Source organism: Helobdella robusta, assembly GCF_000326865.2.
Source record: "Helobdella robusta unplaced genomic scaffold HELROscaffold_3, whole genome shotgun sequence".
NCBI classification, from domain to species: Eukaryota; Metazoa; Annelida; class Clitellata; order Rhynchobdellida; family Glossiphoniidae; genus Helobdella; species Helobdella robusta.
In genome coordinates this window covers 2,803,413-2,820,477 of record NW_008704501.1, presented here as the reverse complement: position 1 = coordinate 2,820,477, position 17,065 = coordinate 2,803,413, and the positions used below count along the sequence as shown (strand labels likewise).

General features: G+C 29.8%; 3 protein-coding genes across 3 annotated transcripts; 1 reads left to right on the top strand and 2 right to left on the bottom strand.

Moving 5' to 3' along the window:
• Window positions 1-378: 378 nt before the first annotated feature.
• Window positions 379-6,292, bottom strand: HELRODRAFT_66368 (hypothetical protein; the record flags this gene model as incomplete). Its single annotated transcript, XM_009021192.1, has 15 exons — window positions 379-508; window positions 673-794; window positions 1,566-1,755; window positions 2,172-2,254; window positions 2,320-2,356; window positions 2,566-2,678; window positions 2,953-3,087; window positions 3,157-3,249; window positions 3,849-3,972; window positions 4,505-4,585; window positions 4,953-5,053; window positions 5,122-5,267; window positions 5,340-5,424; window positions 5,739-5,867; window positions 6,197-6,292. Coding segments are annotated over 15 exons (1,665 nt in total), but the record flags the coding sequence as incomplete, so codon positions are not given.
• Window positions 6,293-8,582: 2,290 nt separating this feature from the next.
• HELRODRAFT_65955 (hypothetical protein) lies at window positions 8,583-14,752 on the top strand (the record flags this gene model as incomplete). Its single annotated transcript, XM_009021191.1, has 13 exons — window positions 8,583-8,640; window positions 10,148-10,230; window positions 10,614-10,756; window positions 10,890-10,971; window positions 11,090-11,202; window positions 11,367-11,500; window positions 11,683-11,763; window positions 12,295-12,368; window positions 12,443-12,507; window positions 13,432-13,580; window positions 13,834-13,913; window positions 14,278-14,441; window positions 14,695-14,752. The coding sequence occupies 13 exons, from the start codon at window positions 8,583-8,585 to the stop codon at window positions 14,750-14,752; spliced, it is 1,284 nt and encodes a 427-aa protein (XP_009019439.1).
• A 400-nt stretch (window positions 14,753-15,152) lies between these two features.
• HELRODRAFT_161254 (hypothetical protein) lies at window positions 15,153-17,031 on the bottom strand (the record flags this gene model as incomplete). The annotated part of the gene is made up of 4 exons (XM_009021190.1): window positions 15,153-15,289; window positions 15,875-15,977; window positions 16,357-16,512; window positions 16,993-17,031. The coding sequence occupies 4 exons, from the start codon at window positions 17,029-17,031 to the stop codon at window positions 15,153-15,155; spliced, it is 435 nt and encodes a 144-aa protein (XP_009019438.1).
• Between the last annotated feature and the right edge of the window lie 34 nt (window positions 17,032-17,065).

Genomic DNA, 17,065 nt, shown 5'->3' with positions numbered 1-17,065 from the left:
TGACTTTGTACACAGGACGCAATGAAACCTTATTTTTATTGTACTGTGACGTTAGAAATTATTAAGAACTCCTTGCAATAGATTAGAAAAAATTTAACAAAAACACAAAAATGTTGTCGCTTAAAGTAAATTCTGCGTAACGAATTCTAAACTTCGCATTTTGACGTCTCTCAACGCATGCGTGCTGCAATTTCACTTGTCAGCATTATAGATTGGTACCTACTTTACGATCGACCATAAGCCACATAGACCTCCAGCATTCAAGAAAAATAGTGAACAAGAAATGAAATTTGAAAGCAAAAGTCCGTTTTAGAAAATTTTTATTACGCAATTATTTTATTCGAAATTACTCTAGACGAAACAAACGCGCTAGTACTACTAAAAGTTCTCCTTATGGTAAACGAACTGCGGTGTTATATGAGGCATCCGAGAATATTTGATGCAAAGATTTTTCAATATTTTACCTAGCACTTTAGGTCCACAAAAGAAGACACCGATTTTTTCTGTTCTGAAATTTAATTTAATTTAAATCTGTAATATTACAATACATAATATAAATTAATCTAATTTTATTTAATTTTAATCTGTAATATTACATTACATAATTTGCTTAGTAAGGTCAACCATTATAATTATTATATAACTAGTATTAGCCAAATTATAACAACTAACAAATACTCGGAAGCAAGAATTTCGAAAATATTTTTCCAATTCGGTCTTCCAAACTGAGTTTTACTTCGAAGACCGGTTAGACAATCGACAGCATCACTTATTGTTTCAACCATCTGTTGTTGCTGGGCAAAAAATAAAAACATTTCAATGTATGAGCATTTAATTTTTTAGTTATTTTAAATAAAACACATTAAAGAATAAATCAGTCAAGATTGTGTAGCTAGGCGAGGTATTTAATGGAGATTGGCATAGGAGAGGTAGATAATACTCACGTTGAAGTTTGTTTTTTATGTTCGATAATGATTAATTTGGATTAGTAGTTAATTATTCACTGACGGGTTTTATTTCCACTACTAAAATAAAGTAGGTTATCTCTGGTGTTGACGAAGGAAGGAGTTTTTTCCGGTAAGTTCATTGATAGTTTTTTAAGGATTATCTTATAGTTCGTAGGTACTTGCCTATAATACACATAACATGGTAGGACCGTTGTATACTTAATTTGTAATTATGCTATTTATTTTTCGTTTCATCGAATTAAAAAAATTATTTATCTATATTATTTTAATGAATAAAAAAATTATACGATGTTTTAATGTTCTGATATGTTTGCTGAAACCTTTTAGCTGGAAGCAATAAACTTTTAACATTTAACTTCATATTTTAAATATTTTCAAAATTAGCATACACAAATTTTGACCATAAATATTAATATTTGATAGTTTATGTTATACTCCATGTGTTATACATAAAAAAATCAAATGAAATATTTTATTTATTTTAAACGATAGGCTTTCATTAAAAATTTCAATACCTAACAAATTTATTTTCTTACTAAAAACTGTAACAGATTCATCCAAAACTTTGAAAGTGCCATAAAAATTAAAAATATTTACCATATTTACGTCCCATCCACTTGTCCAAAATATTTCAATTTCTATGAAATCGCGTTTGTCGGCATTTTGCATCGTTTGTTCCAACTGTTTGAGCATGCCGTCGAGCCACTTGAAAGACTGATCTCTGCACAGCCATATAAATTTTATCTTCTTTACGATGCCCATTTCTTTATTGTTCATGTGCTGGTAGCTTGATGAATTGTTGGATAAAATTCCCAAATAAAATAACACGTTGTTCATTAAATGAAGTATAAATAATCACACACATAGTAGTGTCTGTCATGTGTTACACTTAAACAGACAAACGCATATACACAATAATATATATATATATTTGTATATATATATATATATATGTATATATATGCATATATATATATATATATACATCGTGTATATGTATGTGTATATAATATATATATGACATGTTGAGCTCTAGCTCGATAAAAATTACCATTAAAACAATTTACTAATTCGGAATAAAAATACGCTTCTTTAAGGTTTTTACGGTGTAAAATACCATGGTTGTAAATGTTAAATGTTCTATCTAAATTTGGTTTCAAAATCAGCAGTTATTCTTTTACTTTTCAAAATCTGTTAACTTACCAGATATCTTTGAGAATAGAAGCAAAGGGAGTAACACCGATCCCAGCTCCTATCAAAAGCAAAACTTCGTATTTGTAAACATTCTGCGGAATGCAAGAAAAAACAGCTAGTCATTTGAATAATACATTTAGCAGCAACAAAACCATACCTCACAACAGTTTCCAAACGGACCATCAACGGCTAAACTACAAATTGTAAAATGTTTTTCCCGTGACTATAATATATATATTATATAATATATACATTTACATTTAATAATTTGCTCATAATAATAAAACAATTCATCTCTCAACAACTATATCATGAAAATGAAAAACTTGTTTAGTTATTCTATTTTAATATTAAAATGACTATTCTACTAATACTTAATAATAGTAATGAAACGATTAATTACTTAGGAAACATAACAGAATCATCCTCTTTTGAATGTTGGACTAATTTGAGGAATTTATTTGTCCAGTCGCCAACGGCTTGCACGTGAACTGAAAAATAATCATCGTTTGGCGCCTGTAGTTTTTTCAATGAATTGTTTTTTGCTGGTTTAAAAACACTTTTCGTCAGTTTTAAGTTGATGAATCAAACTGTAGTTTAGCAAAATATTTCGAAATATGAGACCTTTCAAATTTCATTCAATTTAAAATTTATTTATTCATTTATTAATTTTTATAGGTATGGTGTGTTGATAAATTTATAAAACCATAAAAACTTTAAACAGAATGACGTTGTATGTGTTGATATGCTTAATTGGGATGAAAATTTCGAAATAATTATTTATATTAACTGAAGTTAGAGTGAATGGATGCCACTGAAAATATGAAATTTGAGGACACATTATGGTAACATATTGACCGGGTCGACTCTTAAAATTCTTTTTTGTCATTTTAATCTCCACTACGTTCATTGGATACAATGTTATCTGCAACAAAAACAACACACAATTTAAAAAACTGAAGAACAATTGAGAAGTAATGGAGCTGCAATATACCTCTCTGATGTTTACTCTTCTGAATCTGTTGACAACTTTCAAGCAAATTTCGAGGAAGTAGAGAATGAGTGATCCAACTACCCACATCCACGTCTAGTTGCATTATTATTCATTTTAACTATTTTTGGAGTTGCTTACTTAATTGGAAAAAAAATGCATAGAGCATTAAATTGTCGAATGTCGAAGTATTTTGTCAAGTAGTGCTTGCTTACTTATTGAGACTAACATATTTATACATTAAGAACAAATTTTCAAAAATGTTCTACATTATTTTAAAACTGATTGCAAAATTTTGATAAATTCAATCATATTCTTCGGCTCAACCGTCAACATTGTACATAGAGGAAGATTGAGAATACTAGCTATTATAATGATGCGCGTCACGTTTTCAAAATGAAATAAGTTGCGTGGCGCATTTGGTAACAGCTACATCCCTTTTATAAATGGTAAAATATTCTCATCTTGCATAGACAAACAAACATAAGAAATCATGTTTTTAAATTTTTAACACTCATTTCAAAGTAGAAATAAGACAAAAATATTTTGACTCCGACTGATTTAAAAGTTAACTCTTAGAAAAATCTCCGGCTCCCATGTTAAATCAAATAACAAGAACACTAAAAGATTAGCAATGTCATAAAATAAAAAAAATATAATAAATATAAACTAAATGATAGTGAAAGTACACAGACTGTAGGTGGGTCTGAATCAAATGTTGGAGGTGGGCATTCAGAAGAATTACCCCAGCGCTCAGGCACTGTTTGGCACAAGTAAGGACTGTGCTCCTCATCGTTCGATTGACGTTTCACAACTCTTCTGCAGATCAACATAATTCATGACAACATGCAGTTTCACGCCATTTGGAAATTTAAATTTGATTAAAAGATTGAAAGATTAAAAGACGAGCAGTCGATGGTTAGATTTTTATTCTGCGGCGGATACAGCTTAGATAAAAATGAAGATTGCCTCATTATATTTCACTTGGCACGCATTTAATTAAACGCAAGTTAACAACTGCAAATCAGTGAAACTTTTATTTGTTTGTTTGTTTGTGTGTCTGTTTGTTAACTTAAAGAGAACCAATATTAAATTATTTAAATTGATATTAAATTTTAACGGTGTTACCCTACCTATGAAAATTAGGAAAAAATGGTATTATTTCGAATTTGATGAAAATCGTTTCAAAAACATAAACATGAATGTCACAAATTGAAATTGCCACAATAATAAAATTGATGCTGTTGAAAGCATCCACACAATGAATAGTACGTAAAAGTTAACAAACAACACATTAATGAAATTATCGTTACTTCAAAATCGAATTAAATACTAAATTATGAAAACATACCCGAAGCCATGCACGACGATGAATGCGAAGAAAAGGATGAATAAGTAATGATTGTATGCAAAGATCTCGTGAACTTTATGTCTACGTTAAATTAAATTAAAAAATGTCTAATTAATGTTAGATAAAGGTTTACAACTTTTAACGTACACTTAATTAATTTCGAAAAGGAATAAAATTTCGAAAATTATTTATTTATTTATTATAATTCCCTTTTCAATACTTTTCAAAAGCATCGACAGCAAAGACACAGAGCATGTAAATGCACGTGAAACAACACATCACACACATAGCATGTGACAGACGGGGATCTCCTTGCAATCGAATACGGTCACTGCAATAACAGTTAATGTTCCACTCAATTAATAACGTTAACCAGCCATAAAGGCAAATGAAATAAAGGCCAAAACATGAAGTGTGATCATTATAAGTCGTGAAGCATTTACTCAACCTAACGGATTTGGTAGAAGCAGAAGCAATGAGAATGAGGATGACGGTGGCCAGCAATCCAGTCCATCCTGGAATCATCACCATCATCTCGTATATAGGATTCTTGAATTTATAAGAAAAATTTAAAAAATTCGAATAAAATAATAATTACAATTATTAAATAGGAGTACCGTATTGTTTCGCGGTATCGGATTTATCCAAGTTGTGTAAGCGTTGTGCGGCAGAGAGCTTAAGTGATAGTTGACTGACTCGTTTTTGGTTCTTGTGGCTTCTATAAATCTTTCCAAATTGAACGTGTGCCCGGCTATATGGACAACTTAAGAGAAATTCAAATATTAATTAATGAATTTAAAATATTTAAGTTTTGCGTTTAAATAACACAAATTACCTGTCCAAAAGCAAATGGCGTAGGCAATTATTTTGTGGAAGAGTATGTGGTGATCAAGTTGTTGCCGGCTGACATTACAAAAGTACTGCGAGATACGTATTAATAAAATGTATTGTGGTGGTGGTCGCCAAATTAGCTCAGTCCGTAGCAGTGTCATGTTCCGCGCTGCTATTAAGCGATGGCATGGTTCGAAAACTGTCTGTCCGAATCTATCATGCGCGTATGATACGATGTTTGCCATGTGGTGTGGATTGTACAACCTTTGTGGCGTTTGACAGAACTGCATCATAAAAAATTTATTCAAAGACACTGCATATACAAAGTTGACGCAATTAGTATATAAAGAGTATTGAAAAAACCACAACTAATGTGCAAATGAAAAAATGTACATTGACCAACATTTTGCGCCCGTGCAGAGCAGATGCAACTTCTAACGAATGACAGAGACTTTCTACAAACGGGCAGCAACACCAGAGCACAATTCAAATTGAGAGCCACTGCGGCACCTCTTGAGATGGCGATGGAATACTGAAAATTAAACAAAAAAAACATTCAAACTGATGGAAAATGTAGTTAGTGCGCTTTAAAAACAATTAAAACTTAAATTAAAAACAAACATTTGAATGGGCTCATTTTACAGATCATCGCATTTTGAAAAATATTACTATTAATTAGGTGGTTAAATGTTCAATCAACCCTCGTTAAAAATGCTGAAACTTTTTATCGTTTTATATGTTGTTATAAATGATATTTAATAAAATTGAGATTTAATTATTTTTAATTTATAGAAATAAAAACAGCACCCGTAAATCATAAAAGAAGAAGTGTCAAAAAATTATACACAAAAGAGCACATACTCCAAGTAACGAAAACAGATAAGCGTACTCCCTTTTGTTGACATAACTCGAAAACGTCAAACCAAACGCAAGACAATTTCCGATTAACCAGATAATCTGTTTTCGTATGTTAAAAAGTCAGTTAATTCTATGTAATTTTTGCTTTATTTGTGTGAATAAATTCCAGAAATCTTACTAATAGTAACAAACTTGGCCATGTTAATGAAACTTTGTAGAGATATTTTAACATCATATGACGTGAACTGCGGGCGATCTGAATGAAGAGACCTATCTTCTATGTTTAAATAGGTGTCGTCGCATTCAATGGGTATTCTGTTTTCGCCAGTGTGTTAAATTTTTAACTAACGAAGTATATACGAAGTCATATAAATACTCCCATTCACATATAATAAAACAAAAAAAGAGATACTTATCCGCGAATGCTATAACGTGCGCGTATATCTTTATTTGCATTATATAAAGGTTAAATATATTACACACACACACGCACACACACAAACACACGCACACACAAACACAAACACACGCGCACACACACAACACACACGATATTCTAAATATTTTTAGAAATAATTCACCACTCTGGGAGACCAAAAATTCATCCAGATGCGAATACAACATTCTTCAAACTGTTATTCTCTTTCATTTTTCTGTTAGCGGTACATTCGCTAAACACTGTTTGTCATCAGATTGTACAATGGTTTGGGCATAGATGAACTCATCATTGCTTACGAATCAAACGTTCAACAGTATCCTTGATGGCACTGCACGTTGGATGATTTCGGAAACAAATGAGGGATTTGAAATTGGTCTGTAGTTTCCGATGTCATTTTCATCCAAATTTTGATTTTTCGATAGTGGAATTATGACTACGTACCTGCGAGTCGAAGAAAATTTGCCATGATTTAAACACAAGACCAGGCATGTTAAAAAAGTTGCAAACAGTTTTGGGTATATACTATATAGGTCAGAATAACATCTCGTTGGTAGGCGAATTTTGCAAGATTTTTATATCTTTTTTAGAAATCGTACAATAATTTGAGAACAACTTTGGAAAATATATTATATATATATATATATATATATATTATACACACACATACACACACACACTCACATATATATATATAATATATATATATATATTGTTGGAGGAGACCATACATATATATATAACGAAATTTAAAATATATATTCGAAAACGCAGTGATCTTTATAAATAATTGTACTTATGATAGTTTAAACCCAAAATTTCTATCAAGGCGAAAACGCAGTGATCTTTTAAATAATTGTATTTATGATAGTCTAAACCCAATATATATATATATATATATATATATATATATATATATATATATATATATATATATACAGTTGTTCAAAAAATCCACCGACGATTCAGCATTAACAAGTTTTACGGTTGATTTTCTAATATTTTGAACTAGTTCTTTACAATTAAGTCTATTCAAAATGTTGAAATCCATTTTATAATCGTTTATGATTTTAATTGTCAAAATTAATCAAGCAAGATCCCATTTTTATAATCGTTTATTTTTTATATTATTATTAAAATTATGCATATAGATCTATTTCGACGTAAAGTCATCATCAGTGCAATATATTTTAAATAAATTCTATTAATAGTTAATTAGTTGTATTTTTTAATATATTAAAATAAAATAAAAGTAACGAAATAAAAACGCAAAGGTTCATTGAAATTAGTAAACAAAATATTTGAAATTACACGATTGTTCATGCTACGTGGCCGTTGTCAAGATGGCAACCAACAATGTCACAAATTTGAAGCGCGAAATTAATTAGAATATCGTTTCTATTATTATTATTATTATTATTAATATTATTAATTATTATTATTATTATTATTGTTATTATCATTATCGTTATCATTATCATTATCATTATTATTATTATTATTATTATTATTATTATTATTACTATTATTATTATTATTATTATTATTATTATTATTATTATTATTATCATCATTACCATTATTATTATTGTTGTTGTAGTTGTTGTTCTTTTTATTGTTGCTGCTGTTGTTGCTATCGTTGTTTGTATTGTTGTTGTCGTCGTCATCATTGTTATTAAAAGTATTATTATTATTATTATTATCGATGACGTATATATATGTGTGTTTGTGTGTGTGTGTGTGTGTGTGTTTTTATTATTTTATATATATGATCTAAATCGTAAATGCATGTATAAGTTCGATAGCAAGGAAATGAAACCGGTTTTTATAATCCTTAATTGACCCGACTGTTACATCGCTGCAAAAATGTTTTATTTGTAAACAATGGACATATTTTGCTTGAAATCGTAGTGCTACTATCTTAATTTTTTAGTTTGCGTGTGCTATTTTAGAATGTATAAAAAACGGGTTTCTTATTTTTACGATCCGGACGTTGGCAACTTTCATTATGGTATGTACTGTCACCTCTTTACAGTTTTATCGTAAATTGGTGTGGTTGCGCTTTCCGCTGCTCCAGGTGCTCTGGTGGCTTTTGGCGGCAGAGTAGCCTACTTTTCTAATTTTTATTCTTTTATAACTACTTTAATGTTAAGTAAAACGTGAGATCGGTACTCCTATGGCATCGTCCATGTTTACAAACTGTCGCAATGTACTTTTAATAAATTGACTCCGCCCATGTTGAATTGAAAATAATTTAATTAGGTAAGTTTTTTAGATCATTACTTGTCAAATAGTTGAAATAGTGAACATTAAATAAAAAAAGTTATAATATGGGTAAATTTCTGTTTTGATAACAATCAATGGCTTATGGAGTGGTTAACAGGGTTAGGGCCTCCCTTTTTAACAAAATTTTCAATCATTTCACAAATATGGAGTGGTTAAAATATTCAATCATTTATGAAATGATTGAAAATTTTGTTAAAAATGGAGGCCCTAACCCTTTCAACCACTCTATAAGCAAGCCATTGATATTTGACAAGTAATGATCTAAATTATTATTATAGTAATGATCTAAATTATTTTCAATTTGATATAAATAAATAATCAAGCGCTAGACAATTCAACACGGCAGAGTCAATTTATTAAAAGTACATTGCGATAGTTTGTAAACATGGACGATACCATAGGAGTACCGATCTCACGTTTTACCTTAATGGTAATCTTAATCTTACCATCGCCACAGTATTGAGTGCATTACACATTAGAGAAGAACGTGAGATTAGATTAGAATATAAAAATTAAATAAGTAATAAATTACTAAATTACTTTTTACTTTAGTAATAGTTTAATTACTAAATTACTTTTTACTTTTTAGTTTAATAATAGTTTAATTTTAATAAATCTTTAATACTTTAATTATTTTTAATAGTTTTTATTTTAATAATACTAATTATTAATTAATTAATCAATTTTTTTCTTGAAAATGTTGCACTGAGGCCACTGAGGGTTTTTAACAGTTGACTCTTGACTATTTTTTTCATTTACATATCTACATATACTTTACTAATTTACTTCTTATAAAGCATCACAATTACAACTAACTAAAAGTATTTTTGTTTACAGCAAAGCAATATAAATTTTAACACAATTCTAAAAAATTCTGGAGGAAAGATGAATGATATTTGTAACCTTTTTGTAAATAAATGAATACTTATAACTGGAGATGGACATGCTATATAAATGAAGTTTATATGGATAGAGTTGAAGAAAAGATGATTAGACACCTGTTTTATATTATTCAATAAAATTGTAAGATTTTTATGTAAATGGTTGCTCACAATTACTCAGCAGCTTTTTTTTTTAGCAAGCCACCGACGTGCTAGGTGCTCTTACTGACAGTTTTAATTAGTTGGCATATTTTGTTTTGTGAAGAATGAGTTTAAACTTTCTATTTATCTTGAATTTTTTTCATAAAATCATTGATTTGGTTATTAAAAAGAAATTATTAACTATTTTAGGCACTGGTCATCCCATGAAACCTCATAGAATTGCAGTCACTCATAGCCTTGTATTAAATTATGATCTGCACTCTAAAATGAAAGTTAGACATTTTTATATTTAAATCATCAATGCTATGTATTTGGATGAATTGAGTTTTTAATAAATTATTTATTAACCAGTTTTCATAGCTGATATTTATTTTGGCAATACTATGCATTTTTAATTTAAATTAAATTTTGTTTTTGGCTGGTTTGAGTTGGATGGCATCAATGTAGGTTGATGTGATTGACGTAATGATCATAGGTTGATGTTGTATGTACTTTGACATGATTAGCATGATGAACATTCAAAATTGTATATAACAAATTATTGATAACATTGAAATCTAAGACAAGGTTTGTTTTGTGTCTGCTGTTGTTTTATAAATGTTATTTGTAAATTTTTGAATTTAATATAAACTCATGTGAAAATTTTTAAATCCAGTTGTACAGGCCATACAAAGCTTCAGAATATGATATGTGCCGGTTTCATACAGAAGAATATATCAGTTTCTTGAAGAATGTTACTCCTCAGACAGTAGACAAATACACAAAGAACCTGAACATGTTCAATGTTGGCGATGACTGGTGAGATATTTTTATTTTTGATCATATTGCCAACAATTGTTATGATTCTGGATGTAATTTTATTTTAACCAGTGAATTGTTTTTAAAAATTTAGTATCTTAAACATTAAAATGATTTTCTAAAACTTTTGCAGTCCTGTTTTTGAAGGGTTGTTTGACTTCTGTTCTTTATACACTGGGGGATCTCTTGAAGGAGCTCACAAGCTGAACAACAACGTTCGTTCCTCTTTGTTTCCCTTGTTTCTGTTGCTTCGTCTTTTGTACTGTGACTTTTCTGCTGTTTCTGTTGCTTCATGTTATGTACTGTAACTTTTGTTAATGTCTTCATTTGCAGCAATGTGACATAGCAATAAATTGGGCTGGTGGGTTACATCATGCAAAGAAATATGAAGCCTCTGGTTTCTGTTACGTCAATGACATTGTCTTAGCTATTCTAGAATTGTTAAAGTATGGAAGTATATTTTAATCTATTTTTAAGTAATTTTTTATAAATATCTCTGGGAAATTAACTTGTATAGATTAATCAGCTAATCACAAAATAGGCGCAATGTTTGATGAAATTACCAGAACTCATTTTCAATGAGCAATTAAAATGTTTGACATTTAATTAGATACAACCCTCGCGTGCTGTATTGTGACATAGATATCCATCACGGAGATGGAGTACAAGAGGCTTTCTACCTCACTGACCGTGTCATGACTGTTTCTTTTCATAAGTATGGAAATTATTTCTTCCCTGGCACAGGTTCATTATATCAATTAATTCATTTATTTTTTTACATTCTAACTGGTTTCTTGGTACAAATTTTAATTGATTTTTATGTTTTCTAACATAGACTGCTGCTTTTAATATTTTAATACGAAATTTGTTTAAAATAAAAGTTTATTATTAATTTACAGAATGTGTATTGATTTGATTCATAATAGGTGACATGTACGAGACAGGTGTTGATTGCGGTTCTTTGTATTCTGTCAATGTTCCTCTTCGAGAAGGCATTGATGATCAAAGTTTGTGTCCCATCTTATATTTTCAGCCATTTTTTGTTTCTCTTAAACTAAAAAAGATAGACTGAGAATTTGTATACATTGGTTTTCCATTTAATACATCAGTAGTTCTCGGACTTTCTTATAGTTATTATTTATCAGCCTATCTGCACAAATCTCTTTTTTGTAAGCAGGAATATTGTCATCAGTGAAAATGTAACACAATGCAGGTAAGCGAGTTAGTGAAGAAAATAAAAATGCTACGTCTTTTAGCCGATTTGCTTTGAACACTTGTCCATTCAAAACTCAAACAATTATTTCTTACACTTATGATGCGACTTTTGCTTGCACATACAAATGCATATGTTGCATGCATTACATGGAGTGGATCTTAAAAATGTTCAGCTAGAACTAACTGACGATTGATGTGCAAGCAGCTTCGTGTTCATAGATGCTTCATTAAAATTAACAAAAAAGTTTTTTTAGAACAAGTTCAAGTTTGATCTGTTTCTTATCAATCAATAGTTATTGAAGCATGTTAACTGATTATTTCAGCCTACCTGTCAATTTTCAAACCTGTAGTACAAGATGTAGTCAACTTTTTCCAACCAACTGCTATTGTGTTGCAAGTAAACTGCTTTGTTTATCTATGGAATTTTTGTAACATGAATCAGTTGACATGACTTTTCATATTTTTAAACAGTGTGGTGCTGACTCATTAGGACACGACAGATTGGGTTGTTTCAACCTCACCACTAGAGGACATGGGTCAGTCAGTTAATATTTTTCATTATTAAAATTTAAAAAATTTTGTAGCTCATTTACTTCTTCTACTAGGCTTGATGAAAAATTATTTTTGTCAGTGTTTGTGAATTGATATTTCGTTGTTTCCATGCAAGTTTCCTTCAAATAATAACTTGGTTAGATGGTTCCAGAGAAAAAGATAACAATATGCACCTGTACAAATGAATGAAGTGAATAAGGTATAACGAAAAAGATATACAGTGTAGATGACACCGTTAAAATTAAATACACAATAGGATTACAAAATAAAGTTCCATAATAATTGGTATAGATTAAATTAATCACCAACGAAATCTAATAACATAGATGAACGATGACGATCAAGATATACAATACATATCACCATTCAGATTAAATGTACTGTAAGCAGATTGCAGGTCAGGTGTTAAAAGCATTTAGTAATTAAGAATTGGTTTAAATGAGTGGACAGCAGACGACGACTTTTGAAGATGGCAAGTGAAGTTGATGAGACCTCCTCTTCCAGCAAGGTGTTCCATGTGTGAATATTATAATGAAAATGTTTTGTTGCATTGTCTTTGTTGGGTTCAAGCAATCTGCTTTGATGTCTATAAATTTCCAAGTAGAGTGACAAGATTAAATGATAAATTAGGTTGATTTAGACGAAGTTATGTATTATTTTGAATAGGAGATACAAATCAACAATTAGCCCACAAAATTCTTTCTAATGTTTGCAATCCAATTGTGTGCAATCGTGACAAGTATGGAAGATGACGAATGGAGAGAATAAAAAGCATCTCATAAGATTGCTGTTAATTAGTTAAAAATTAGAGCGCTCGTCTGAGTAAAATTTGTTATTTATATAAGAAACTTTAAGTCTAATTCCCTTAGCACCGAATATTTCAACGACTTGTAATTTATATTGTACAGTGAATGTGTCAAATTTGTGAAAGACTTGAACATCCCGCTGTTGGTACTGGGTGGCGGAGGTTATACATTACGCAATGTGGCTCGCTGCTGGTGTTACGAAACATCCGTGCTACTGAACGAAGAAATCAGCAACGAACTGCCTTACCATGGTTAGAATGGTTTTGTTATATCACTTCATAAACATTTGTTTCTATATGATATTTCATTTTTTTGGTAAAATTTTAAGTGTAACCAACCAAATGACATCTAAGAAACGTGTATAGAGGCTTTCTAAAATGAAATTATTAAATAATTCAAATTTGAATGAAGTCATGCATACGAACGATAAACACTCGAAAGCCAAAACAGCATTCCAAACTACAAAAGTTTGATGGTTTACCTCTTTTTGTCTTTTATTGACAGATTATCTTGAATATTTCGCGCCTGATTTTTCACTTCATCCCGATATTGCTGGAAAACAGGAGAATCTCAATACTAGACAAGTATGGTTACTTTACATTCGGACTCTTTCATACTATGCTTTCAATAAAAATGATATTTTGTACGTTTATTGCATTTTGAGTATCAACATCTTAAGATGCCTACATGTGTAATGTTTATGTATATTTCATACCAATAAATTTCTAGTATTCTGTTGCATTGTTCATTATCCCGATACAGCTGTTCTACAGCGGAAAATATATTATAATAAATATATAAATATACAGTTTATTATCGCTAATACGAGTAAAGAACATACGCGTCACGTATGTGTATGTTCATAAAATCGCTTGCAATCATTCGTTGCTAAATTAATTTTGAAATTTCAATCGTGTTAGAAATTGATTGAATGTTATGAACGTTTAGTATTTAGATACGCTGAAACAGTTCATACACGAGAACCTGCGACACCTTCCTCACTCTCCTAGCGTACAACTTCAAGACATCTCCCCAGAACTCATCAACCTGGACAACATGGACGATGTTGATCCCGATCTTGTCAGAAACACGTTTGACGACCCAAACAAAAAGTTTTTTTCAGATTTCATTTAGTTACTAATGTTATCTGTATCGCTTTAATAAATAGTAGTATGCAAATGCTTTTATAGAAAATCACGCACACAAACCCTTCTTGCATCTATCATGACGTTATAGAATATTGGCTAACGTTTTAACATGAATTCTTATAATGAAGCCATTTTGTACACCTAGAACATGCTTATTAAAAAATTTCAAACGTTTAATTTGGGAGTTATTTTAACATGATCATGATCACATTTTCAGACCCGAAGCTTCAAATGAATTCTATGATGGTGACAAAGACAATGACAAAGATGGCTGAAATTCTAATTTATAGGTATAGTATATGTATATGTATGTATGTACATAAATACGTATGTGCATATATTTATATACATAAGATCGACAATAGCTATTTATCTAACGTGTAAAATAATTTACATTACTATTTTGGCTTATAAAAATCAAATTCAAACGATCACCACACAATTCTTCCATGTTTTTAAACACAGCCGAATGTAAGAATGGAATTTTATTATTTGGCTTCCTCCGTGAACTACGTGAACTCTTTTATAAAAATAATTAATTTATTTATTTTTTTCAACACAATCGTGAAAGAAAATGTTTGCTTTTAGTTTCAAAATGAATTATTCTAAAGCGTGTTAACAAGTGTTGAAAAAGGTAGACGTGGGCAGTCTGTCAGTTGAAAAATTCCAAATGTCTCACGTAATGTGAACTTGTGCCATCTGCATAATCTTCCTTCCTTTCTTCTCCTTTTGAAGAGCTTGAGTTTGAGCAGCATATTTTAGTGAAATAATATTTGGGCTACTGTTGGTATTCGACGGCTCTTTATTCTGGTCTGAGTTTTGGGTTTATATTAAATAAAGCATCATGAGTTTTAATTCAGATATTTTTAAAAATGTGTTTAAAGTTTTTATAATTAACGATAACTGAGTTTCTCAAGTTTGAAAATAAACGTTTGATGAAAAAAATGTAACACGAATAAACGAAACGTAACGTAATGTTAACTAAATTGTAAAAATAAAAATAGTAAATAATAAAATAATTGATGGTTTTATGTTTCAAACATCAAGCAGTAAAAATAAAATTTATTAAATCAACTAAAATGAAGTTACCTTCATCGGAATCCTTGTTAAATTGAGTTGAAAGAATTATTAACAATTTTATGATATAGTTACAATTCTAATAAAATAAATTGTAAAATAAATTCTCAAACATCGTTTTTCCAAGGGCATTCCGGTAACAAATAATTTTATATAACAATGTGTGATTTTCAATATGAGTTTGCAAACTGTTACTGGCATGGCATGCTTAGCATAAAATCAAAAGCTATTTTAAAGATTTTTATGAACTGCATCATTCGCGAGTCGAAATAAAAGTAGGATAGCCATAGTCGATCCGAAAATTAAATAAAATCGATAACCTGAAAGTACAATTTCATTTACCAAGCTAACAAAAAAATTTAAGTGCAAAATACCAACATGTAAATTGGAGAAGTTTGAGGCTTGGATTGGACAACTTTGGTCCTGCGACGAACGTAAAAAACATTGTAGCTTAACGTAAAAAAATTAAATTATACATCATAGTTAGGATATCCAGATTGCGAGAAATTTTTGACTAAATGTTTTTTTTGTTATATTAAAGATGAAAATATTTTTTGGATGAAGATACTCGTACTAATTTCTAGTTTGCCTGTTATTTTTCATTAGGACCAAATTGCTCGTTATCTAGAATAATGCAATTTTTAAATTATATTTTGATAAGTTTTTGGGTAAAGACGTTTCAGAATAAATGCTGCTCTATATATAGGTGTACACAGCAAGAAAGCATCACTAACAACTATAATTAAAAAACAACTCATCATTACACAATATAGAGTAATTAAAGATAATCACGTATACAAACGTTTTGAATAAGGCAGAATAAATCGTTGATGTACTTCGCTACGTTCGCATTTTCAATAAATCTCTTCCGCTGGTTAAGGGCAGTCCTTCGAATCATCTCATCCTCGTCGTTTATTTTCACCCCATACAAATCATGAGCAAATGATTTTAGTTTAACCTAAACATGGAGTAGATAAATGTTTGTTTTCAATAAATGTATAATTTATTAGTAAGCAGTAAAAATACGCATTTTGACTTCGAATAAGCAAGAAAACGTAGGAAACGTGCTAAAGAACTTCAAGCCAAGCAGTGAGCTGGAAAGCAGAATTGCAAAGCTAACAATTATTCAATCTTATTCAAAAAATTTTTTGATCCGATAATCTTGAAAATGATAACTAACTGCATTTTATGGTTTTTTCAACAAATTGTTGAAATTATAATAAAATCTTTTTTTTTAAATATCCAAACGAACATTTTGTCAAGCAAAAAATTCCTGTGTTGAGAATTTAAACTGGAAGAACATCTCAATCTTTTAAATTTAACGCCTCTTGCATTTGAACAGTTTTATAAAATAGATGTAAAAAAAGAAATATTTTTAATGTAGGAAATAGACAAAACAAATTATTCTAATAAATATTCAGCATTAATGAACACCAACTTGTTTGATGAATGAAAAACTTTTAGACTTCTGTTTCATTTTTAATGAACTTGAAGACCCACTGCAATAAATT